Below are 26,817 nucleotides of genomic sequence, written 5' to 3' on the forward strand. Positions count from 1 at the left end.
GTTTGGAAAGGTCGGTTCCTGGAGCTAAGTGATTGCATGATCCCAACCAGCAGAGCTGGGAACTGGACTGCCGCCTCCAGCTACGCATTCGGGCTGCAGGCATAGCTGTCAACCTTCCCTTTTTTTGCCGGAAATTCCCTTATTCCAGTGCCATTTCCCGCTGCTATCCCGGATTGTTAGATATCCTGTAGACTGTCCCCGGGACAGGTGAGGCTGCTGATCCCTTATTTTCAAATCTGAAAATTGACAGCTGTGGCTGCAGGGTGGCATAGTCCCAGCTTTCTGGAAATATTTAGTGATGAGGAAACCAGTGACTGCACATCGGATCACAAGGAGACTTATTTGTGCAACATTCTGGATGGCATATAAGATGCCAGGTAGATTCCAAGGATACAATAAATTTTGAGGGACAGCGCAAGGGGGCGCATCCAGCCTCGCAGCCTCCCAGGGCCCAACCCACAGCCAGCGAGCTCCGCTGCCCAGAGAGGCAGGAAACGGGGCCAGCCAGGGGGACTCGAGAGCGGCTGCACTTTCCTGTCCCCCGCCGAGGAGAGCGGAGGAGCAGCGGCCCGTGGCCTGGCGAGTTTCCCCGGAGAGGAGCCGGATTCCGGAGCAGGGACGGAGCGAGGAGTCCGAGGTGCAGGAGGCGGGGGGGGGGCAGGAGGGGGAGGAGGAGAGCAGGTGCGCCTGGCAGGATCAGGCCCCGAGTGGAGCCAGAGGCTGCAGGGCGCCCCCCCCCCCCAAGCGGGCAGGAAGGGGAAGGGGCGCAGCTGAGGGGCAAGGCATCTGCAGGAGGGCACAGGGGCAAACATCTCTGGCTCGGGCTGGCACGGACCCTGCCGGAGACCCTGGGGAGCTGCTCCCTTCAGTCCTGAGCTCAAGGGGCAGAATGAGGGGTCCAAGGCAGCTGCTGCTTCCCGATGGACGATGCATATAGTCGCTCACGGATCAGCGGCGTCGTGGGGCTTTTGCCTCCCGGGGCGGTCACTGAGTCTGCCGCCCCTCTCCTTGTCCCTCAGCAGGGAGCCCAGCCCATTTCGACGGTCCTCCCCACGGCGGAGAGGGAAGGGGAGGCGGGGAGGAGAAGGAAGAGCAGTGCAGCAGGGAGGTGCCCCTCTCACTCTGCAGCCCCCCCGACACCCTTTGCAAGCCTCCACTACTGCCCCCCTTCCTCTGCCAGTGCCATTGATAAATCTATCACCCTTATTTGTGAATTGGTCTGATCGCCTTTGAAAGCTCTCTTTACCACCACCATCACCGCATCTTGTGGCAATGATGTCCATCAGATTCATTTAGCAAGGAAATTGCTTCTTTTGTCTTCCCCAAATCAAGGTACACTGTGCCTACACATGGAGGTTCTGTTGTTCTGTCACGGCTAATAAAACGGCTAATAGATCTTTTCCCCGGAGAATGCATCTGATCTTTCCCCAAACTATCAAAGCTAGTGACCTCTTGTATCTGCGTGTGAATAAGTGAGACAGGCTTAAGCCTGTTTCATTAATTGTTTTATTTCCACCTTCCTCAGTAAGGCAGCAGAGTTTTCAGATGAAGGCTGAGGGTTGAAGTGGGTGACAGTTTTGAGAATGCAGAGGAAAGGAGGATTCTTAAGAAGTGTGGCATATGGAAATGAATTAATGATAATAAAAACATTGAAGACAGTATTGTTAAAGACTGAGGAAGGCGAAATTGAAATTAGCTACAGATAGGTAGCCGTGTTGGTCTGCCATAGTCAAAATAAAAAAATTCCTTCCAGTAGCACCTTAAAGACCAACTAAGTTAGTTCTTGGTATGAGCTTTCGTGTGCATGCACACTTCTTCAGATACACCTATTTCTTCAGATACACCAATTTGTATCTTCTTAAGATACAAATTAGCTATTCATGTTCAGATTATTACTCCTTTCATTTCTATACTGCTTCATATTTTTAAGAAAAAAATCTAATTAGTAATTAGAGAGAAATCTCATTGCAATTTGTGTCCATAGGTTGTTGAGAACATTAACTCTGTAGATCCAGGAGTTCTCTCCTCCTGATAGTCTCAGATTTGATTGTTCTTTCTGATAGAGCAGGAGGAGCGAAACATTTATGGGCTTAAAGCTGCATTGATTCTGGAGGCCACATTCCAGTGAGCTTTGTGGCCAATGTATGCGCATGCATGCGCATACAGAAAAGAGATGCAGACCATAAAGTCACATCCACACACGCCAGAGGTGCTGCCCACACTCACCAGACATGCCATCTAGCATACATACAAGTCTTGCAAACACAATCAGCATGTTTAGACCTTCCAACCCCAGTGCTGGGCTGGAGGAGAAATAAGAGCACAAGAAGACTCTGCTGAATTAGCAAGGAGATCTGTGGAAAAAAGACCCTTCTGATCGTTCTTTAGAAATCCTCTTTAAAGAGCAGCCAGAGGGATCATTTCTGGAGCAGGGCCTTTACCCCATTTCAGCACTGTGCTGGTTTGTGGTGAAATTGGAGTTTAAAAGATCTCTCTAAGGGCCCTTAGGCATCTTTCTCTCCAGGACAGACAGAGATCTTCATCCTATGATCAGACCAGGAGATGGAAAAGGCAGGGATTAGCAGGACACACCCTGAGGCTTGGCAAGACATATGCAGCCAATGGACTGCAAGTTAGAGTGTCTTCTGTCAAGAGAGTTTGTGACCATCAGATTTAAAATATTTTGGAGTGAGTTGTTTGATTTTGTTGGTCAATATTCCTTTTGTCAGTTTCTTACGCTGTGCAGATACCTTACATTTAAAGCACGTGGCTTCCCCCAGAGAACCACGGGACCTGTAGTTTATTGCTACAGTTCTCAACACCCCTAACAAACTGCAGCTGGCAGGATTTCTTGGGTGAAGCCATGTACTTTCAATGTTAGGTGGGTCTGTTGCAGCCTTATTCATATACAAAGATCTGTTGCTGCCTTTCCAACATGCTAGAAGTTGCAGCCACAATCAGCATTCCCTGTCCACTGAACATGCTCAGTCCTCTCACTGGGTTATAGAATCATAGAATCATAGAGTTAGAAGAGATCACAAGGACCATCAGGTCCAACCCCCTGCCAAGCAGGAAACACCATCAGAGCACTCCTGACATATGGTTGTCAAGCCTCTGCTTAAAGACCTCCAAAGTAGGAGACTCCACCACACTCCTTGGCAGCAAATTCCACTGTCGAACAGCTCTTACTGTCAGGAAGTTCTTCCTAATGTTTAGGTGGAATCTTCTTTCTTGTAGTTTGGATCCATTGCTCCATGTCCGCTTCTCTGGAGCAGCAGAAAACAACCTTTCTCCCTCCTCTATGTGACATCCTTTTATATATTTGAACATGGCTATCATATCACCCCTTAACCTCCTCTTCTCCAGGCTAAACATGCCCAGCTCCCTTAGCCATTCCTCATAAGGCATCGTTTCCAGGCCTTTGACCATTTTGGTTGCCCTCCTCTGGACACGTTCCAGTTTGTCAGTGTCCTTCTTGAATTGTGGTGCCCAGAACTGGACACAGTACTCCAGGTGAGGTCTGACCAGAGCAGAATACAGTGGCTCTATTACTTCCCTTGGTCTAGATGCTATACTCCTATTGATGCAGCCCAGAATTGCATTGGCTTTTTTAGCTGCCGCGTCACACTGTTGGCTCATGTCAAGTTTGTGGTCAACCAAGACTCCTAGATCCTTTTCACATGTACTGCTCTCAAGCCGGGTGTCACCCATCTTGTATTTGTGCCTCTCATTTTTTTTGCCCAAGTGCAATACTTAAATTTCTCCCTGTTAAAATTCATCTTGTTTGTTTTGGCCCAGTTCTCTAATCTGTCAAAGTCGTTTTGAAGTGTGATCCTGTCCTCTGGGGTGTTAGCCACCCCTCCCAGTTTGGTGTCATCTGCAAATTTGATCAGGATGCCCTTGAGTCCATCATCCAAGTCGTTGATAAAGATGTTGAATAAGACCGGGCCCAAGACAGAACCCTGTGGCACCGCACTAGTCACTCTTCTCCAGGATGAAGAGGAACCATTGATGAGCAGCCTTTGGGTTCGGTCAGTCAGCCAGTTACAAATCCACTGAGTGGTAGCATAGTGAAGACCGCATTTTACCAGCTTCTTCACAAGAATATCATGGGGCACCTTGTCAAAGGCTACATCCACTGCGTTCCCTTCATCTACCAGGCTTGTAATTCTGTCAAAAAACGAGATCAGGTTAGTCTGACATTACTTATATTTCAGAAATCCATGCTGACTATTGGTGATCACAGCATTCCTTTCTAGGTGCTCACAGACTGTTTGCTTAATGATCTGCTCCAGAATCTTCCCTGGTATTGATGTCAGACTGACTGGGCAGTAATTATTTGGGTCCTCTCTTTTCCCCTTTTTGAAAATAGGGACAACATTTGCCCTCCTCCAGTCTGCTGGGACTTTGCCTGTTCTCCAGGAATTCTCAAAGATGACTGCCAATGGTTTTGAGATCACATCTGCCAGTTCTTTTAATACTCTTGGATGCAGTTCATCTGGCCCTGGAGACTTGAATACATCTAAACTAGCCAAGTATTCTTGTACTATCTCCTTAGTTATTCTGGGCTGTGTTTCCTCTGCTGAATCATTTGCTCCAAATTCTTCAGGTCGGGCATTGTTTTCTTTATCGGAGAAGACTGAGGCAAAGAAGGCATTGAGGAATTCAGCCCTTTCTGTGTCCCCTGTTTGCATTTCACCATCTTCTCCTCTGAGTGACCCCACTGTTTCTTTGTTCTTCCTTTTGCTACGGACATACCCATAAAAGCCTTTTTTGTTGCTTTTAACCTCTCTAGCAAGCCTGAGTTCATTCTGTGCTTTAGCTTTTCTGACTTTGTGTCTACATGTGCTGGCTATTTGTTTGAATTCCTCTTTGGTGGTTTCCCCCCTTTTCCATTTTTTGTACACATCCTTTTTTAATCTTAATTCAGTTGTAAAAGTTATTTAAATAGCCACCATGGCTTCCTTAGGCACCTTCCATGTTTCCGTCTCATTGGTATTGCCTGACGTTGTGCTTTTACTATCTCCCTCTTAACAAACTCCCAGCCATCATGAACTCCCTTTCCTTTTAGTATTACTGTCCATGGGATCTCACCCAGCACTTCCCTAAGTTTTATGAAGTCGGCTTTCTTAAAGTCAAGAAATTGAGTCCTAGTATGCTTGGCTGCTCCTTTCCGCTGTATAGTAAACTTCAGAAGAGCATGATCACTCGCGCCTAATGATCCTTCCACTTCTACCCCACTAACCAGGTCATCAACATTGGTTAGGACCAGATCTAAAATGGATGTTCCTCTTGTTGCTTCTCCCACTTTCTGGACAATGAAGTTGTTTGCAAGGCCAGTGAGGAATCTGTTTGACCTTATGCTCTTGGCTGAGTTTTGACGTCCAACAAATATCCGGGTAATTGAAGTCCCCCATTACTACTATCTCCCTTCCTTTTGCATGCTTGGCCATCTGTTCCAGGAAGGCATCATCTATGTCCTCCGTTTGGCTTGGGGATCTATAGTAAACTCCCACAATGAGGTCTCTGTTATTCTTCTCTCCCTTAATTTTGACCCAAATGCTCTCACTTTGGCTTTGAGGATCTAAATCTTGGATCTCTTCACAGGTATACACATCCCTGACATATAACGCCACTCCTCCTCCTTTCTTGTCTGGTCTGTTTCTCTGAAATAGATTGTATCCCTCCATTATTACATTCCAATCATGGGACTTATTCCACCAGGCTTGCTAGACCAAACTTTCTTATACATGGGAGTTTTGTGATCATTTCTCCTTCTTTTCTTACTTTACCTAAACAGCTGCAGGGGACTCTGAATTTCATCAGAGCCGAAGCTACGTCAGAAGAGATGTCCTTCCACCAACCCCCGTTTTCCTCCTCTAAATTGCCTCCATTTCCAAAATGCTCTTTTCTCCCCACTGAGATAAAAATCTTGGCACGTCTTGCAGCCTCAGCACTGCCATGTGCAGTGCAAATAGAATAACACTGGCCTACCTAGCAAGATTGTTCCAAGATTTATTAAGATAATGTCCATGTTCAGATGACTGAATCACAGCCTGAAAAGCTGTGTTACAAATAGGAACAGTTTTTAGTACATTGCTGTACTAATGTACATTTGGTACATTACGATAAAACCTAAGTTGACCCAAGTTCAAAACAAAAAACTCTAGCTGCCGCCACCACAGTCTCCTGGCCCCCACAAACAGAATGCATCACTCCAGGAAGGACCCCCACCCAACCTTTAGTGAGAGAGGGGAAAAGAGAAGGACTCTGCATGGGTAGTTGCACGAATCTACCAGCTGTGGTCCTGCACTGGCAGCAAGGCTAACAAACAGGGGAGCTGGGAATGTGCTGGTCCCATATCTCCCTGCATCTGCCTCCTGACCTAATGGTCCCAGCTTACCTCATGATTTGGCCGGCCCTGAGGGTGAACCGTGATGAAACCAGGCAGTCTCTTATGAGCCATAACGAACAAACTTTCCATTTTGCCCAAACCAGGAAACTACAGCTGCCAGCTTTGGAACAAGCTGGGATATTAAGCTAACTTCAAACTGTGCTTGGTGAAAACAGGAAACTCTGGTTGATCAGTGGCTTCGTGGTTTGACTGTCCCCTGATAGCAGTAAAAATAGGAAGCCCTGTTGCGTTCGAAGGGGTTGTTTGGACAGAGTCTCTGATCAGCATGCCTAGCAGGACAGGCTTAAAAAGGTAAAGGTACCCCTGACCATTAGGTCCAATCGTGACCGACTCTGGGGTTGTGGCGCTCATCTCGCTTTATTGGCTGAGGGAGCAGGCGTACAGCTTCCAGGTCATGTGGTCAGCATGACTAAGCCACTTCTTGCAAAGGAGAGCAGCGCACGGAAACGCCGTTTACCTTCCTGCCGGAGTCGTACCTATTTATCTACTTGCACTTTGACGTGCTTTCGAACTGCTAGGTTGGCAGGAGCAGGGACCGAGCAATGGGAACTGACCCCGTCGTGGGGAATCGAACCGCCAACCTTTTTTTTAATAAATATTTTATTAAGTTTCCACAATAAAAGACAAAGAAAGTACAAAATCACAAAAAACAATACAATACAGAAACACAAACATTAAACACATCAAAAGAAAAAGAAAAAAAAGATAAAAACACATATAATAACAAAAAACAAAAATTCCCTCTTTCTTAATTTCTCATCTTCAATTAGCTTATTTTCCGGACTTCCTCACATCTCCCGTTCTTGTATCCCTTTTTTAAAAATTAATTCAGCAAATTCATATCCTATTAATTTATCTGTTGTTAATCCAATCTTACATTTTACTTTGTTGCTAAAGTCCCTGCGATTCATTTCACTGTCCTTAACATTCATAAATTTTACAGTATTTCTGCAAATAAATTTTGAATTTCTTCCAATCTTCCTCCACCGTCTCCTCTCCCTGGTCTCGGATTCTGCCAGTCATTTCCGCCATCTCCATGTAGTCCATTAGTTGCATCTGCCAATCTTCCAATGTGGTTAGATCTTGTGTCTTCCAGTGCTTTGCGATGAGAATTCTTGCTGCTGCTGTAGCATACATAAAAAAAATTCTATCCTTCTTTAGCACCGATTGGTCCACTATGCCCAGGAGGAAGGCCTCTGGTTTCTTCGTGAAAGTATATTTAAATACCTTTTTCAGTTCATTATATATCATTTCCCAGAAGGCCTTGATCCTTGGGCACGTCCACCAAAGGTGAAAGAATGTACCTTCAATCTCTTTGCATTTCCAACATTTGTTATCGGGCAAATGATATATTTTTGCAAGCTTGACTGGGGTCAAGTACCTTCTTATCGGCAAGTCCTAGGCTCTATGGTTTAACCCACAGCGCCACCGGCGTCCCAGGACAGGAAGCAATTATTATTATTATTATTATTATTATTATTATTATTATTATTATTATTTGCATCCTGCCTATCTGACTGGGTTGCCTCTGCCCATCTGGGTAGCTTCCAACAAAATAAAAACCATGAAAACTTTCCTTGTAAAAGGCTGTTTTTGGAAGTCTTCCATTTTGTAGAAATGGCCTTCAGTTTTAAAGAATTGCCCTCTTTAAGGGATCACGTGGTGTAAACAACTCTTGAGATCTACTCACAGGAAGGGAGGTGAAATTATAGAAAGGGTTGGAGATAATTGGAGACTGCAGAGTTTTGACAAACTAAAAAACAAGGTGCATGATTGGTTACACTATGCCCAGATTCAAGAAGTGTATAAAAAGGACAAAAAAATAGGCTTCCAGGTGGAAAAATCGAAACTAGAGACAGAATTACTTGAACCAAGGACAAAAGTACTTTCAAGAATGTATAACTTGTTGCTTAAATGGAATACTCAATATGAGTTAGTTAAATCAGCCAGGATAAAATGGGCTCAGGACATTGGGTACAACATTATGTTTGAAGACTGGGAAAGGTTATGGACCACCGGTATGAAATTTATGGCATGTAATGCCTTGAAAGAAAACATTATGAAAATGATATACAGGTGGTACATGACCCCAGTCAAGTTGGCAAAAATATACCATTTGACGGATAACAGATGTTGGAAATGTAGGGAGGCTGAAGGGACATTCTTTCACCTATGGTGGACTTGCCCGAGAGTGAAGGCTTTCTGGGAAATGATTTATAATGAGCTAAAAAAGGTATTGAAGTATACCTTTCCCAAGAAACCAGAGGCCTTCCTCCTGGGTATTGTCGACCAGAAGGTGTTAAAGAAGGACAGAACCTTTTTTCTTTATGCAACCACAGCAGCAAGAATCCTTATTGCCAAGCATTGGAAGACACAAGATTTACCCACGCTGGAGGAATGGCATACACAACTGATGGACTATATGGAGCTGGCGGAAATGACCGGCAGAATCCGAGACCGGGGAGAGGAAGCAACAGAAGAGGATTGGAGAAAATTTAAGGACTATTTACAAAAATATTATAAGCTATATGAATGTTGAAAATTTGCTAAGTTTTGGAGAAAATTAGCTTCAGTAAAAATATTTGAAGGAAATTAAGGTAAAAACTTATGAAAGTATTAAAGTTCAGAGTAATTTTGGTAATCATCAGAGGGTATTGAAACGACTTAATAATAGGTATTCTGAATTGAAAATATGGTTAGTGGAAGATATAAAAAAACTCATGAAACAAGGTGATAATTTGCTGTTTTTTTTATTGTAAAGAATGCAAGGTTTGGAGGATGTGGGGAAGTCCGATGGTTTCTTGAAAGTTGGGTTCGAAAAATGTAAAACTTCTTTCTTTGATCTTTTTTCTCTTCTTTCTGTAAAAAATGCTTTTGACGTATATCTGACTATACATCTGTATCTGGAAAAAAACAATAAAAAATATTATAAAAAAAAATATACAACTCTTGAGATCTACTCACAGGAAGGGAGGTGGGACAGGCAGCTGAAAGGAATTGCCAAAGGTGTTTGAAAATGGGTGGGGGCTCTTGGGAAGGGGGTGCCCAATTGGCACTTCTCCAGGGGCAGCAGAATGCCTTGGGCAGGAGAATCCCTGCAGGGGCTCTCAGACTCCCTTGGCTTCTTCTTCCCTCCCTCCCAGGAAACTGCAACTGGCTCTGGCTTCTGCACTCCTCAGGAAGCTGAACCTGCAAACCTAGCTGAGACTGAACCTGCAACCCTGGCCAGGATGGAAGGAGGAAGATGGACGGGTGACCTGGTCAGGCTGTCTCCCGCATCCCTCCCCACAACCTCTGAGCATTCCCTCCCAGGACCCTTGGAGAAATCTGGTGAGTTCCAGGGGAGAGGAGATGGGGACAGGGATAGATGGAAGGTGGCGGGAGAAAGAGGAAAAGATGGAGAGGAGACAAATGGAAGGAAGTTCCTGACAGGAAGAAGGAAGGGATGAGGCCTTCTCCAAAGCAGCTCTTTGTTTCTTGAATCCTTTTCCTAAAGTAGTGGGGGCAGATTTTCTTCCTCCAGGCTTTGAAATCTTAGGTGTTATTTCCACGGCAGGAATAATTGATGATAATGATGTTGCACACCAATCCTGAACAATGGGTGAAGGGGAATGGAAATGTTTCCCATAATTATTTATAATTAATGTACATAAATTGTTTCTATTACTCTTATTGTTTATAGACAGGGTCAGAATGATACATCCCACCAGCATCAAAACACAATAAATACATGCTGCTCCCCAGTTTGGTGGGCTTAAGGGACAAAGGACCAGTTATCATGATACACAATTCCTGTGGCTGGAGGCTCTACACTTAGGATTGGGTATATTAAGTCCAAGAGTGTCTGGTATTATAAGCAAATTGTGTAAATCTTACAGACTGGGGTTGTTGAGAGTCAGTGAGTGGGATAATAATTTATAGCGCCACTGTGTAATGGCTTGGTTCTCCCGCACACTCGCGAGACAACTCCAATAGTAATTATCTCAGGTTTATTGCTCAAACTCACAAATCACTGTGGAGCTCAGTCTTCAGCCTGTTCAACCCAGCTTGCAGTTGCTGAGTCCTCCAGCAAAGAAGCCCCCACTTTCACTCTCTTTTCCTCTCTTCTCTCAGATTCTCTCGAGCCTACGATTGTTTGGACAGGCTATTTCTGGGGTCCCTGTGTCAGAGCTCAAACTGGAGATAACAGTCTGTGTCCCCACCCCCCGTCACCCCCTCTTCCTGCTCTTTCTTCTTTGCTCCTGCTGCAGCTTGGCTGCTCCTCCCCTGCTTCACCTTCCAACTGAATCACATCTCTTGCGTTCTCAGGCTCTGTCAGCGGAGGCACGAGAGGCTTGAGATTCACAGAGCTGACACCCTGTAATTTTGTCCGTTCCTAAGCTTCCATGGAGACACTGTGGTACAACCTTGGTGCAAATTTCAACATAAGTACACAAAGCCAACAAAGAGACTCAGAGGTTTATAGTGGCACCAGCTTTCCTGGTCAAGAGTCCACTTTGTCAGACTGCAGCCCACAAAAGCTTAGGCCATAATACATTTATCAGCCTTTAAGGGCTGCAAAAGATGAATAAACAGAAGCGTAGTTCATTTATGGAATCCATCCTACAGGAGACAGTGACGGCCAGCAACTTGGATAGCTTGAAGAAAAGGATAAGACTGACGTTTCTGCTCTGCCCTCGCGGTCCTAGGCAATAATGCTTCTTGATACTAGTTTCTGGAAAGCACAGGAAGGCAGAGAAGACTCTTGTGCTCCAGTCCTGCTTGCCAGTTTCCCACAGGCATCTGGTTGGCCTCTGTGAGAAGAGGATGCTGGACTAGGTGGGCCTTTGCCTGATGCAGAAGGCTCTTCCTAGGTTCCAATATATGGCAATATTTTTAGAGTTACATGTAGCACTTAAGTTTTATTTATTTCACAAGGGAGATACCGTTACTTTACCCTGAGATCATTTCTTCACTTTAGAAAGTAAAAATACAGAGATGTGTTTAATAAGCCAATTCCCCCATAGATTTGTATTATAAAACGATGGTGCTTTATTAAGTTTGAATGGAGTGATCATGTGTTGCTCTTGCCACTATCTCATCAGCTTTCGTAAAATTTGGAACCTAGAGAGGATAGTGGAGAATGAAGGTGTTAAAATGAGAGAAGGTGCAGACTGGGATTGACATGTGTTCAATTCCTTTTTTGTCTTTCCTGAAAGTCTAACAGGATTCTCTTTCCTCCCAGACTCCCAAACAGGTGAGGAAGATGAAATTCAGAATTCTATGGAGCCACATGTGAATTTATGCGAAAGAACAAAGAAACTGAGGATACAACAACAAACTCACAAAGGAGAGAAACTATTTGAATGTATGAAGTGTGGGACGAACCTTAGTCATAGTCAAGCACTTAGAATACATCAACGAACTCACACGGGTGAGAAACCATTTAAATGTATGGAGTGCGGTAAGAGCTTCAGTGGAAGTGGACATCTTAGAATACACCAACGTACTCACACAGGGGAGAAACCATTTGAATGTATTGAATGTGAAAAGAGCTTCAGTACCACTGGGAAACTTCGAATACATCAGCGAACTCACACAGGGGAGAAACCATTTAAATGTTTTGAATGTGGAAAAAGCTATAGTCGAAGCGGAGAACTTAGAATACACCAACGAACTCACACAGGGGAAAAACCATTTAAATGTATGGAATGTGGAAAGAGCTACAGGGATAGTGGATCACTTAGAATACACCAACGAACTCACACAGGGGAGAAACCATTTAAATGTATGGAGTGTGGTAAGGGCTTCAGTCGAGGTGGAACCCTTAGAAGTCATCTACGAATACACACGGAGGATAAACCATTGAAATGTATTGAATGTGGAAAGAGCTTCAGTGAAAGTGGAGCACTTAGAATACACCAACGAATTCACACAGGTGAGAAACCATTTAAATGTATGGAGTGTGGTAAGAGCTTCAATGATAGTGGATCACTTAGAATACACCAACGTACTCACACGGGAGAGAAACCATTTAAATGTATTGAATGTGGAAAGAGCTTCAGTGAAAGTGGACATCTTAGAAGACACCAACGAACTCACACAGGGGAGAAACCATATAAATGTATTGAATGTGGAAAGAGCTACAGTCAAAATGGATACCTTAGAATACATCAACGAATTCACACGGGGGAGAAACCATTTAAATGTATTGAATGTGGAAAGAGTTTCAGCAAAAGTGGAGTACTTAGAGTACACCAACAAACTCACACAGGGGAGAAACCATATAAATGTATTGAATGTGGAAAGAGCTACAGTCAAAATGGATACCTTAGAATACATCAACGAACTCACACCGGGGAGAAACCATTTAAATGTATTGAATGTGGAAAGAGTTTCAGCAAAAGTGGACACCTTAGAACACACCAACGAACTCACACAGGGGAGAAACCATATAAATGTATTGAATGTGGAAAGAGCTTCAGTCGAAGTGGGGCACTTAGAAGACATCAGCGAACTCACACAGGGGAGAAACCATTTAAATGTATTGAATGTGGAAAGAGCTTTAGTTATAGTGGATCACTTAGAATACACCAAAGAACTCATACAGGGGAGAAACCATTTAAATGTATGGAATGTGGAAACAGCTACCGTCAATCTGGAGCACTTAGAATACATCAACGAACTCACACAGGGGGAAAACCACAGATACTTTAATAAACCGCATAGGTGTTTTTTACCTTTCCTTCTATGCTTCCTTGCAATACTGATAAAATCAAACACCCTAATGCTTTCAGCCCCAGAAGAGGAGCTCCCCTTGGTGTCAGGAGAAGGGTCCAAGGGAGCATCTGGAGCCCTGCCATTCCTTCTGTCCCTGGCCCCTTCCCCTCCTCTCTCTGCCATCCCTGGGCCACTCCTTACTCCATAGCAGGAGACTGGATCTGTCTGTGATGGTGAGATGTCCTGGCTGGTTGAAGGACCACTTCCTGTTTTCTGCAGCTCTATCCTGCCTTCTCGTGGAAGCTGGAGTCATGAAGCAGGCGAAGACTGAGCACACCTAAGGGTGGCGCAGGGGGTGGGTGGGATTCTGCTTAACCTTTCCCCGTCTGCTCCTTTTCTGGATCCAAATCCCCACACAAAAAGGGGCAGTGTGAGGGCACAATCAGTGTTATGGAGCTGCACTGAAAATCATTTCTTTGTGACTGTAAGAGGCCCTTCTCAAAAAAAGAAGCATCAAGAGAATTTAAGCTACAGAATTTAAAACAAACAGATAATTACAAAAAAAGAAAGCAGTCTGGTGCCACATTGCGTAGGAGTTAGTTTAACACACTCTTCCTGGGGCTGCCTTTGAAAAGAGCTCAGAAACTTCAATGGCTCAAAGAGCTGCAGACACATTACTGACCAGGGCTGGCTATAGGCAGCATAGGACTCCCATATTTGAACAACTCCGTCTGCCTAATTGTCTGTTTCAATCAATGTTTCCACAAGAAGAGGAAGATAGATTTGGAGTGCCGCATTTTCAAAAAAGGTGGACACACGACAAATTCTTTGTGGAGCTGAAAGGCATGCCTGTGTGCCTCATTTGTGGTGAGGCCCTCTCCGTCCTGAAGAAGGCCCACCTGCAGAGGCACCACAGGACAAAAGCACATCCAGTACGAAGAGTTCCAAGGGCAGCTGTGCCCGGAGAAGGTGAAGGCGCTGAAAACGGACCTGTTGGGTAACCTGTGGCCCCTCCAGATGATGTCAAATTGCAACTCACGTCTTCTTCAAATTGCAACTCACGTCCTCAAAATGGTTCAGCCTCCGCCACCTTTACTGCAGTCAACTGAAGGCAACCAACTATGCCCTGGGGCCCCCCGATCTTTCTCACTGCCAATGAAAACTAATAAATGAATAGGAAGAGAAGCTACCCATGTCACACTGACACAAACACCTTGCATATGAACTTTGTAAAATAATGAAAGTGTATTCTACCCCCCCCCGCTTGCTCTCCCCACCTCTCAATTCCCCAGTCTTACACTGTATACAACATTAAAGTCTGTCTGTCTCTGAATTTTTATGATATCCAAAGTAACAGAGTAGCTTATAGTTAGGAAGCCAAATAGCTATTCTAGTTGATAGTTCCTTTTTACAGACTATACAGTGGCCAGACTCTTGCTATTCAAAAGAACTTTACTTTCATAATCATATAACTGAGAAGAATAGAAGAGGAGTCTGTAACCTGAAGTGTATGTAACACGAGGTACCACTGTACAATCTTCTGCTTATTCAAACACGCAGCCCTGTTTAGAGAAGTTTTTAATATTTAATGCTGTACTGTTTTTAACACTTGATTGGGAGCCGCCCAGAGTGGCTGGATAAACTCAGCCAGATGGGTGGGGTATAAATAATAAATTATTATTATTATATAGTGATCTGTTTCACTTCAGACAGATCACACTAACAAACTACAGTTACAGTTGCTCCAAGATAATTCAGTGGGGCCTCTTCTCAGTTCATTGTCTTCTGGATCAGTGCCTTAATCCTTTGTCGATTCTGTAAATCACAGAATAACCATTGAGGTGTCCCCAGATGTTGTTGTCCAGTTCCCATCAGCTTCAGCCAGCAGGGCAGACAGTCAAGGATGATAGGAACTCCACTCTGGACCCCACCACCTTGGCTCTGCTGCCCTATATCCTTCCCATCGAAACAAATGTGAGAATAAATTTTGGACACTATAGATTTATCCTGATCTGGTGCATGCAATGTCTTTTGTTTTGCAGCTGTGTGATTTGTACTCATATTGTATTGCGGTGGCCATTGGCTATAAACTATAAAATTTATAGATACGGTAGATTGAACTGCAAAAATAAGTAATAAAATAATAAAACGATTTTATTTTTTTGGTCCTCACTCCAAAATGGTGTGTGTGTGTCTCCTGGTGTTTTTGGTTATATTGGGGATGGGGTGGGGGGTGGAGAAGTATAAGGCCAAAACCGCTCCCCTCCTCTGCTAAATGGATGCAGGAGACCAGAGGCAGCGAATGAAAAAGCAGGGAAAGAGAAACCCTCCAAGTGCCACTGTTTAGAATTAGAGAAGCCATCCTGGTTTCTGATTGGATCCCAGAATGTCACGCTTTTCCTTACGGTGTCCCTATTTTCATTGAAGAAATGTTGGAGGGAATGGAGTTATCCAACCCCCGGCTCTCTGAAGGCAATCCTCTATAGGAACGTTTTTTAATGTTTAATGTTTTATTATGTGTCAGAGCTGCTTCCAGATCCTAGCTCACAGAGGATCACACTAGCCAGCAATCACTTTGTAAAAGTCTTTATTGAGTTACAGTTTCCATTCTCCAGCTGCTGCGTGCAACTCTACGTCTTATGGGTTAGACCGGCGAAGCTCCGTCTGAGTCTCCGCCCCTTGTACACCAACTTAATATCCTAGCCTTACTCCACCTTTTCCGCCTGACTGTTCTTCTCTGGGTCCCTCTGCCCCCCGGGGTCTCTTCCTTCCTGGATTCTTCTGACGCCGACCCCCCCCGGACCCTCCTGCCTCCTTGCGCCGGGCTTTAGGACCTGGCTCCCTTTCCGGGCTGCTTACTGCGCCACCTTCCTGTGCATTTGAACTTGGCGCGCGCGCCCAACCTTCCACTTTCCGTCTGACCGTTTCTTCGCTCCCCGATGGAGGTGTGGCCACTCCTGACTCGTGCCCTCCCTCCTGTTGTGAGCTGCCAGCGCTTGATACCTGACGCCCTTCCTCTCCCCTGCTCTCTGTTGGTGACGCTGGTCCCGATTTCCAACTGCTCCCCTCTGAGCCCCCTCTGGCCCTTTCCTCCTGGGATGTCCCCCTAGGCTCCCCCCTTGCCCTGGCCACTGGTGCTCCTTTCTGTGAATCTTCTGATTCACTGGAAAGACTCGGAGATCTCGGGTTGTAGTCATCACTCATCCTTTCTTCTGCCTCCTCCCCCTCGCTCTCTGTTTCCTCCCTTGCCCTTGCCTCTGCTCCTGAACCCCTGACATTATGTTTTTTATATATGTTGGAAACTTCCCAGAGTGGCTGGGGCAGCGTAATAAGATGTGTGGTGTATAAATAGGAAAATTATATTTATGGAATGGGATGTCCCTATTTTCATCAGAGAAATGTTGGAGGGTTTGGAAAGGTCGGTTGCTGGAGCTAAGTGATTGCATGATCCCAACCAGCAGAGCTGGGAACTGGACTGCCTCCTCCAGCTACCCATTCGGGCTGCAGGCATAGCTGTCAACCTTCCCTTTTTTGCGGGAAATTCCCTTATTCCAGTGCCATTTCCCGCTGCTATCCCGGATTGTTAGGTATCCTGTAGACTGTCCCCGGGACAGGTGAGGCTGCTGATCCCTTATTTTCCGAGTCTGCTGATCCCTTATTTTCAAATCTGAAAATTGACAGCTGTGGCTGCAGGGTGGCATCGTCCCAGCTTTCTAAAAATATTTACTGATGAGGAAGCCAGTGACTGCACATCGGATCACAAGGAGACTTATTTGTGCAACATTCTGGATATCCGAGAAGATGCCAGGTAGATTCCAATGATACAATAAATTTTGAGGGACAGCGCAAGGGGGCGAATCCAGCCTTGCAGCCTCCCAGGGCCCAACCCACAGCCAGCGAGCTCCGATGCCCAGAGAGGCAGGAAACGGGGCCAGCCAGGGGGACTCGAGAGCGGCTGCACTTTCCTGTCCCCCGCCGAGGAGAGCGGAGGAGCAGCGGCCCGTGGCCGGGCGAGTTTCCCCGGAGAGGAGCCGGATTCCGCTGCAGGGACGGAGCGAGGAGTCCGAGGTGCAGGAGGCGGGGGGGGGGCGGGAGGGGGAGGAGAGCACGTGCGCCTGGCAGGATCAGGCCCCGAGTGGAGCCAGAGGCTGCAGGGCGCCCCCCCCCCCACCCGGGCAGGAAGGGGAAGGGGCGCAGCTGAGGGGCAGGGCATCTGCAGGAGGGCACAGGGGCAAACATCTCTGGCTCAGGCTGGCACGGACCCTGCCGGAGACCCTGGGGAGCTGCTCCCTTCAGTCCTGAGCTCAAGGGGCAGAATGAGGGGTCCAAGGCAGCTGCTGCTTCCCGATGGATCAGCTGCGTACCTGGGGCTTTTGCCGCCCCTCTCCCTGTCCCTCATCAGGGAGCCCAGCCCATTTCGACGGTCCTCCCCACGGCGGAGAGGGAAGGGGAGGCGGGGGGGGGGAGGAAGAGCAGTGCAGCAGGGGGGGGGCTCTTACTGTGACACCCTTTGCAGACCACTACTCCTAACCCCCTTCCTCTGCCAGTGCCATTGATAAACCTATCGCCCTCCTTCGTGAATTGGTCAGATCGCCTTGTAAAGCTCTCTTTGCCACCACCATCGTCGCATCTTGTGGCAATGATGTCCATCCGATTCATTTAGCAAGGAAATGGCTTCTTTTGCCTGCCCCAAATCAAGGTACACTGTGCCTTTATTAGTCAGGGCTAATAAAACAGCTGATAGATCCATTCCCTGGAGAACACGTCTGAACTTTTCCCCAAGCTATCAAAGCTAGTGTGTCTGCTTGTAGATAAGTGAGAGAGCCTTAAAGCATGTTTTGTTAAAGGTTTTATCTTCCACCTTCCCCAGTAATACGGCTGAGTTTTCAGACAAAGAGTTGAAGTGGGTGACGGTTTTGAGAATGCAGAGGAAAGGAGGATTCTTAAGAAGTGTGGCACATGTAAATGAATTAATGATAATAAAAACGTTGAAGACAGTATTGTAAAAGACTGAGGAAGGCAAAATTGAAATTAGCTATTCATGTTCAGATTATTACTCATTTCTATACTGTTTCATATTTTTCAGAAAAATATAAGAAAGCAATTAAAGGGAAATCTCATTGCAGTTTGTGTCCATAGGATCTTGAGAACATTAACTCTGTAGATCCAAGAGTTCTCTCCTCCTGATACTGTCAAATTTGATTGTTCTTTCCTAAAGAGCAGGAGGAACGAAACATTTATGGGCTTAAAGCTGCATTGATTCTGGAGGCCACATTCCAGTGAGCTCTGTGGCCAATGTATGCACATGCATGCACACACATAAAATAGATGCAGACCATAAAGTCACATGCACACACACCAGAGGTGCTGCACACACTCACCAGACATGTCATCTAGCATACATACAAGTCTTGCAAACACAATCAGCATGTTTAGACCTTCCAACCACAGATCTGGGGTGGGGGAAAATAAGAGCACAAGAAGACCCTGCTGAATTAGCAATGAGTTCTAAGAAAAAAAACCTCTTTAAAGAGCAGCCAGCAGGATCATTTATCTCCAGATCAGGGCTTCTATCCCATTTCAGCACTGTGCTGATTCCTGCTGAGATTGGAGTTTAAAGGATCTCTCTAAGTGCTCTTTAAGGGACGCAGGTGGTGCTGTGGTCAAAACCACAGAGCCTAGAGCTTACCGATCAGATGGTTGGCAGTTTGAATCCCCGCGACGGGGTGAGCTCCCATTGCTCAGTCCCTGCTCCTGCCAACCTAGAAGTTCGAAAGCACGTCAAAGTGCAAGTAGATAAATAGGTACTGCTCCAGCGGGAAGGTAAATGGCGTTTCTGTGTGCTGCTGTGGTTCTCCAGAAGTTGCTTAGTCATGCTGGCCACATGACTGTACACCGGCTCCCTCAGCCATAAAGCGAGATAAGCGCCGCAACCCCAGAGTCATCCGCAACTGGACCTAATGGTCAGGGGTCCCTTTACCTTTAAGGGCTCTTTAGACATCTCTCTCTCTCTCTGAGAGAGGTTCATCACATGATGAGACCAAGAGATGGAAACCACAGGGACTAGCAGGCCACATGAAGTGGGTTATTTGATTTTGTTGGTCAATATTCCTTCTCTTTGTTTGTTTCTTAGGCTGTGCAGACACCATACATTTAAAGCACGTGGCTTCCCCCAGAAAGTCATGGGAACTGTAGTTTATTGCTACAGTTCTCAGCACCCTTAAGAACTTGGGTTTCTTGGGTGAAGCCATGTACTTTAAATGTTAGGTGGGTCTGTCACAGCCTTAACCCTATAGAAAGATCTGTTGTTTCTTTTCCAACATGCTAGAAGTTGCAGCCAGGATCAGCATTCCCTGTCCACTGAACATGCTCAGTCCTCTCACTGGGTTGTTTTTGGATTTCCCTCCACTGCCTTGGTTCTCCCACCCCCAAATATTATTTGTACTTCCATAAACCTTGGGGTTTTCCCAGGTCTGGATAACTTCCTCTTGTGCATGGGTGGGGTCATTTGGGTGACATTGTCATTCACAGCCTGAACATAAGAATTAGAAGTAATAATATATTTCAAAAACTGACTACAGTGGAACCTCGGGTTGCAGACATAATCCATTCCGGAGGCTCATCTGCAACCCGAATGTATGCATGCGGCTGTGTGGTTTAGCGCTTCTGCGTATGTGCGAGCGTCGAAACCAGGAAGTAACCCAAAGGTAAGCAGAAGGTTACGTAGCCCAAAGGCAATGTAACCCAAGGCACCACTGTAATGGTTAAAAAATATGCTTTTGTTTTTATTCTTGAGTTTTATTCTATACTGTTACTTTACTTTGTGTTGATTTCCTTTCCAGCAGGGCAGCGTACAAATGGAAGAGCAGAAGCCAAGGAGACCCATTCAAAGGGCGAGACTGGAATCCAAAGGGAAAAAATCTCCTGCATACCAACTTGGGACCATCAGGGATCTTCTGCCTCGGGCAGATTTACATCAAATTAAGCAGGAGTCAGAGGAGGAGGAGCCACAGCAGCACTGGGATGCCCAGTGGCAGGATTTCCTGAAGACGATGCAGCCCCCTCGTTCACGGTGGGAAACCCCACAGGCTCCCAGTCCTCCCCTCTCCAGAGATGGTGTCCTCCCGGCCTCCTTCAGGGGAGCTGCGGATGCCAGTCGGTGGCCCAGTGGGAGAACAGGGGGGACAGACCAGACCCTGCCAGACCTGAGTGGGGAGGCACACGAGGAAGGAGGGGAGCAGATTTCCTCTGTGAAAGTGAAGGAGGAGATCCTGGATGAGGAGGAAGAAGACACCAACATGAGGTCGGAGATGGAGCGGCAGAGCTTCCGGCGGTTCTGCTACCAGGAGGCCGAGGGGCCCCGAGAGGCCTGGCTTCGGCTCCAGGAACTTTGCTCCCGGTGGCTGAAGCCAGAGAGGCGCACCAAGGAAGAGATGGTGGAGCTGCTGGTCCTGGAGCAGTTCCTGACCATCCTGCCTGCGGAAATGCAGAGCTGGGTCAAGGGATGCAGGCCAGAGACCTGCGCCCAGGCGGTGGCCCTCGCTGAGGACTTCCTGCTGCAGCTGCAAGACACCGAGGGGCTTCCTGGAAAGGTAAGTGCCCTCCTCTCACCTGGGTCTCCAGCATCTCATGGTCTCAGGTCCAGTGCCTCTAGACATGGAGGTTTTGTTTAGCTATAGCAGGCACATCCAAAGCCCGTTTTAGGAGCCTAATCCGGCCCACCGGTCAGTTTAATCCAGCCCCCAGAGGCAGTTCCTTCTCTGGGTTCTAAAAAATGTTCAGCAAATTTGGGGTAAGATCCTAAAAAAAGCTCAACAACTTCAACCCTAAAAAAAGCTCAAGAACTCATGCATGTTCACTTCATCAAATCTGGCCCCCTTTGGAAAAAGATTGGGCACCCCTGAGCTATAGTGACAAAGATTCATTGACAGGCCCATCCTCCTCACTGCATTTCTCTCTAATCCTTAAAAAAGGCTAATTAGAGCAAACATCTGGAGGCATTCAAAGCATCTTCAGGGGACTTTGGTTCTCATCAGCATAGCAGCTGTGGCGAAGGAGGTTTCCTTCCTATCACCACCGTCTTCCTGATCTAAATTGCTCCCCCACCCTGTCCATAATGCTGTTTGCTCCCCGGTGAGGGGGGGGGGAATCTAGATTTTTCTTGTGGTTTCAACGCTCCCATCTACAGTGTAAGATTGTTGTAATGTTTGTTGAGATGATGCCCATGTTCAGGACAGGTGATTGTACCTTGGCTTATTAAACATGGAAAGGAATAGGCCATTTATTTATACAAGATCCGTGGGACTCACTTCCTGGTAGGTGTGTATAGGATTGTAGTCATTCAGATGCTGTTTATCGAAATATAGCAGCGTCTCTGCTAATCTGCCTTCCAATGTGTTGTGGGGGTTACTGGGTTGTTTTTATTTTGAATGTATTTTTTGTTTATATATATATATATTGTAATTTTATCCTGGGACCTGCGGTATACAAATTTTAAATAAATAAATCTGGATTTGCACCCGTGTTTCTGTTTCAGGTGTCTTGGCCTGCAGAAGATCTTGCTAATTCTCCAAAGTCTGAACAAGATCTGTTAGACACAGCAAACATTCATCTCTCTGCAGAGGCTGAGGAGGAGAGCGAAGAGGAGGCCAGCTTTCTGGGTAAGGAATAGGGGTCTGGGTCCTCTGGTCGTTTTGCAATTTCTGTAGCGAAAGTATCAGGCTGCTTTTGACAGTGAAAGCTCTGAAAAAGCCACTTCCCAAACTAGCACCTTTGAGGGATTTTGAGCTGCAACTCCCACCATCTGCAGCCAGCATTACCTGAAGGGATGAATTTGGGAGAATGCTGTTGTGGGGGGAAAGCCCAACTTTCACCCTCCTTTTCTGAGACCCAGATGTGATATGCAGTGCCTCTTCGCATTTATTTACCGCGCATGTTTTTTTTGTTGTTAATGCAAATAACATTTTCAAGGGGTGGGTTGTTGTCAGCTCTCCTGCAGCTGCCGTTTGCATTGGGAGGAAAGCCTTGAGTGGCACCCAGGTCTCTGCCCTTTAGATCTCTCATTCCATTTCTAGAGCTTGATACAACATGGAGCAAGTGGCTGTTCTGGTTGCCTAGAATAGGCTGAGCATCATCTAGAAAAGGGAGAGCTTTTCTAGCTTCAGTTGCAAACTGAAAGGCCTTAGATGCCCTTTGCCACGTTCCTTTTTAAAATTGATATATTTTATTTAATGCATTTTGTTTATTAAATTTCCTTCTAGAAGAATATAGTGTTATTAGTAGCAGCAGCAACACCACAGGAAGCTGTCTTTTATCAAAGTCCATTGAGCTCAATATTGTCTACTGTACGCTGACTGGTACCAAACCTTCAGGCGTTCTGTCAGCCCTACCTGGTGAGGTCAAGAAATTAGCTGTTATTGTTTCTTTGACCCTGCCATCCCTCTTGCGAGAGGCCAGGATGGCAAACAAAGCAAAGTTAAAACCACAATGCGAAATAAAATACATGTATAATTCAATATGCCAGTGAGCCGTAGATTATACAAATAGTACTACCTTCTTTGGAAGCCACAATACAGTTGTCCCATCGACAAAATAACAAAGTGACAATCTTTTAAAGTTTTCTTCTCCATAAACTTTACTGCCATCAACTAATTCATAAGCACAGTTTATGTAAATATGTGTTACATGCTTGCATGGAGAAAGAGGAAAGAGAAGTATTAAATTAAATTGCATGTTGTTAGGCTTAGTTACAGAAAGGAAACAAGGAAGGGCCATAGCTTAGTGGTAGAGCAGTTGTCTGGCATGCAGAAGGTTCCCAATTCCCAGCATCTCCAACTGAGGCTGAGAATGTCCCCTGTCCGGATAATTGTTTACAATGTTCTTTTAAGTAACTTGTACACTTCCCCTATTCTTTATTCTTTATTCTATTTGTTATCTTCTTGATCTCTGATCTTCCCAGTTATTTCAGCCATTTCAGCATAGTCCATCATCTCTGTCAGCCATTCTTCCTTTGTAGGTAGTTTATCTTCCTTCCATCTTTGAGCAAGTAGCATTTGCACAGCTGTTGTAGTGTCATTTTGGACTCACAGCTGTCCATGGAGGCACAGGTCAAATCTGTGTCCAGGGCAGCTGTTTACCAGCTCCATCTGGTACGTAGGCTGAGACCCTATCTGCCTGCGGACTGTCTCGCCAGAGTGGTGCATGCTCTGGTTATCTCCCGCTTGGACTACTGCAATGCACTCTACGTGGGGCTACCTTTGAAGGTGACTCGGAAACTACAACTAATCCAGAATGCGGCAGCTAGACTGGTGACTGGGGGCGGCCGCCGAGACCATATAACACCGGTCTTGAAAGACCTGCATTGGCTCCCAGTACGTTTCCGAGCACAATTCAAAGTGTTGGTGCTGACCTTTAAAGCCCTAAACGGCCTCGGTCCAGTATACCTGAAGGAGCAGCTCCACCCCCATCGTTCTGCCCGGACGCTGAGGTCCAGCGCCGAGGGCCTTCTGGCGGTTCCCTCATTGCGAGAAGCAAAGCTACAGGGAACCAGGCAGAGGGCCTTCTCGGTAGTGGCGCCTTCCCTGTGGAACGCCCTCCCACCAGATGTCAAAGATAACAACAACTACCAGGCTTTTAGAAGACATCTGAAGGCAGCCCTATTTCGGGAAGCTTTTAATGTTTGATGTATTATAGTATTTTAATATTCTTTTGGAAGCCGCCCAGAGTGGCTGGGGAAGCCCAGCCAGATGGGCGGGGTATAAATAATAAATTATTATTATTATTATTATTATTATTATTATTATTATTATTACTACTACATAAAACAGTCTCTTCCGCTCCTTTGGTATTTCTGGACCTAAAATTCGTAGTATAAAAGCTTCTGTTTTTTCCACAAATATTCTGACTCATTATAAGGAAGCTTCCTGTGTTCCTAAATGTGGCAGTATAAAATAGCTTTGATAATTGATCCAGTTTGCAGCTTTGAGGGTTTTTCCTCCAGTGTGGAGTAGAGGTGAGTTTTTGATTCTCTCTTTGTTCCGGCAGGCAGCGACCAAGCGTATGAGAATGGGGGCGAGTCCTTCCCCTTCGAAAGGCACCCACAAGAGGGCATCAGTGGAGTGTCCTTGGCAAGACTCAACGGGAAATTTTTCCAGGTTTGTGGGTTGGGAGAGATGCCAGGCGATCAACAACAGAGTCAAGAAAGCCACCGGGAGAACTCAGCAGAGGTCCAAGCTTTTCTTTGTGATGAGAGCAACAGAGGAAGCACCTTCCCCGAGGGAAGCCAGAAGGCGAAGAGGAAAAGGAGAGGCCCTGACTGGGGCAGCGTTTTGCGCCGGAGCTTTGATTTCCCTCGGAATCAGAAGATGCAGAAGCTATACACGTGCACCTACTGCGGGAAGATCTCCAACAACAGTGCGCACATGATTATCCACGAGAGGACCCACACCGGGGAAAAGCCGTACAAGTGCTCAGAGTGCGGCAAGTGCTTCAGCACCAACTGCAACCTTATGAAGCACACGAGGGTCCACACGGGCGAGAAGCCGTACAAATGCTCGGACTGCGGGCGGAGCTTCAGCGACAAGGCCTCCCTTATCGTACACGAGAGAACCCACACGGGAGAGAAGCCTTACGAGTGTCCGATGTGTGGGAAAAGCTTCACCTCCAGCTCCAACCTCATCACACACAAAAGGGTGCACACGGGGGAGAAGCCATATAAGTGCTCCGAGTGTGGCCAGAGCTTTGTCCACAGGCCCCAGCTTGTCATCCACATCCGGACACACACGGGAGAGAAGCCGTACGAGTGCCTGGAGTGCGGCAAGAGCTTCAATCAGAAAGCAGACCTTATTATACACGGGCGAACCCACACCGGGGAGAAGCCGTACGAGTGCGTGGAGTGCGGGAAAAGCTTCATCTCGAGCTCTTACCTCCGGAAACATGAAAGGCTTCACACGGGGAAGAAAACCCAAGCCGGGGAAGAAACCCACAAGTGCAGCTACTGCAGGAAGAGCTTCATCAGCCGGTCCAAGCTTCTCATCCACGAGAGAACGCACACGGGAGAGAAACCCTTTGAGTGCGCCGAGTGTGGGAAAAGCTTCAGCACGAGCTCCAACCTTGTCAATCACAAGAGGGTGCACACGGGAGAGAAGCCCTATCAGTGCCCGGATTGTGGGCAGAAGTTCAGCACGAACTCCAACCTTGTCAACCACAGGAGGGTTCACACAGGCGAGAAGCCCTACGAGTGCTCGGATTGCGGGCAGAGCTTCGGCCACAAAGCATCCCTTAGACGACACAAGAGAATCCACTCGAGAGAGACCACCTCCTGAGTGCTTGCATTGCAGACAAAGGTTGAGACCTGCTCTTCTCACAGGCTCGTAGGAAGCTGCCTTATACCAAGTCAGAGACCATGGGCCTGTCTAGCTTAGGAAGGGTTGTTGCCTCACTCGCTGGTGATCCTTGGTTCAATCCCCGGTGTTGCCAGGTAGGGCTCTGACCGTCTTGTCTGAAACCTTTGAGAACCACTGCCAGGTCACTGAGCTAAATGAACCAGTGGTCTGACTTGGTATAAGGCAAGTTCCTATTTCTAGCTCAGAATTGGGTGCTTCCAGATGGGTGTTTACGGTGCAATAAGCGCTCCTCACCTTATGCCAGCCCATATCCCCGCCCAACCCTCTATTAGTACAGATTTACCCTTTTCAGGAACTTTAAAAAAGACCAAGCTGTTGTCAGTGACCCGTTTGCGATGGCTCTGAACCTGCAATATTAACACCCATCCTTGAATCACCCATTTTTCACACACACTAGCAGTGGCTCTGCAGGGATTCAGGCACCTTCCTGGCCCTGCCTGGAGATGTCGGGTATTGATCCTGGAACCTGCAGGCAAAGCAGTTGCTCTGTCTCTGACCTTCCCAGCTAGAACAGGCCTAGACTGCCTGCAAATCTTGCAGGGTCAGATTTTGAGCTGGAACACCAGGGATTGACGATGGTGCTTTAAATGTAAATGCTGGAAGAATTCATACTGGGGATCTCTTTTAACGGTTAAAGCAAATAAAGACAATTACTGACCTCTCTCATCACTTAGACTCTAGGCCGGGGTGGGGAACCTCAGGCCAAACGTGAACCTTCAGGTTTCACTGCCTGGCCTTAATAATAATAATAATAATAATAATAATAATAATAATAATAATTTATTTACACCCCACTCATCTGGCTGGGTTTCCCCAGCCACTCTGGGCGGCTTCCAACTGAATATTAAAAACAATACAGCATCAGACATTAAAAACTTCCCTAAACAGGGCCGCCTTCAGTTGTCTTTTAAAAGTAAAATAGTTGTTTATTGCCTTGACATCTGCTGGGAGGGCATTCCACAGGGCAGGCGCCACTACCGAGAAGGCCCTCTGCCTGGTTCCCTGTAACTTGGCTTCTCACAGTGAGGGAACCGCCAGAAGGCCCTCGGTGCTGGACCTCAGTGTCTGGGCTGGACGATGGGGGTGGAGATGCTCCTTCAGGTATAGGGGACCGAGGCTGTTTAGGGCTTTAAAGGTCAGCACCAACACTTTGAATTGTGCTCGGAAACGTACTGGGAACTAGTGAAGATCTTTCAGGAGCAGTGTTATGTGGTCCCGGCGGCTACTCTCAATCACCAGTCTAGCTGCTACATTCTGGATTAATTGCAGTTTCCGAGTCACCTTCAAAGGTAGTCCCAC

General features: G+C 46.5%; 2 protein-coding genes across 6 annotated transcripts in view; both read left to right on the forward strand.

Annotated features, from left to right (window-relative positions):
- LOC309524632 (uncharacterized protein) overlaps positions 1 to 15,125 on the forward strand; it is a 100,995-nt gene extending 85,870 nt beyond the window's left edge. For both annotated transcript variants that reach the window (XM_082209417.1, XM_082209418.1), the window contains 2 exons: positions 9,559 to 9,745; positions 11,640 to 15,125. In XM_082209417.1, the coding sequence (XP_082065543.1) occupies positions 9,559 to 9,745; positions 11,640 to 13,111 (1,659 nt within the window). In that variant the 3' untranslated portion in view covers positions 13,112 to 15,125. The remainder of the gene's footprint in view (positions 1 to 9,558; positions 9,746 to 11,639) is intronic.
- Positions 416 to 26,517, forward strand: LOC309524700 (uncharacterized protein). 4 transcript variants are annotated; one of them, XM_082209615.1, is made up of 4 exons: positions 416 to 637; positions 19,957 to 20,706; positions 21,651 to 21,774; positions 24,158 to 26,517. In XM_082209615.1, the coding sequence occupies exons 2-4, from the start codon at positions 19,972 to 19,974 to the stop codon at positions 25,435 to 25,437; spliced, it is 2,139 nt and encodes a 712-aa protein (XP_082065741.1). In that variant the 5' UTR covers positions 416 to 637; positions 19,957 to 19,971; the 3' UTR covers positions 25,438 to 26,517. The 4 variants fall into 4 exon arrangements, with proteins under 4 accessions (XP_082065741.1, XP_082065739.1, XP_082065740.1 ...); XM_082209613.1 differs by lacking the exon at positions 416 to 637 and adding an exon at positions 17,064 to 17,182 and having other exon boundaries at positions 24,158 to 26,516; XM_082209614.1 differs by lacking the exon at positions 416 to 637 and adding an exon at positions 17,064 to 17,182 and having other exon boundaries at positions 19,960 to 20,706; positions 24,158 to 26,516.
- Positions 26,518 to 26,817: the final 300 nt, after the last annotated feature.

This window comes from Podarcis vaucheri (assembly GCF_965113315.1).
Source record: "Podarcis vaucheri genome assembly, chromosome: 2".
Classification (NCBI taxonomy): domain Eukaryota; kingdom Metazoa; phylum Chordata; class Lepidosauria; order Squamata; family Lacertidae; genus Podarcis; species Podarcis vaucheri.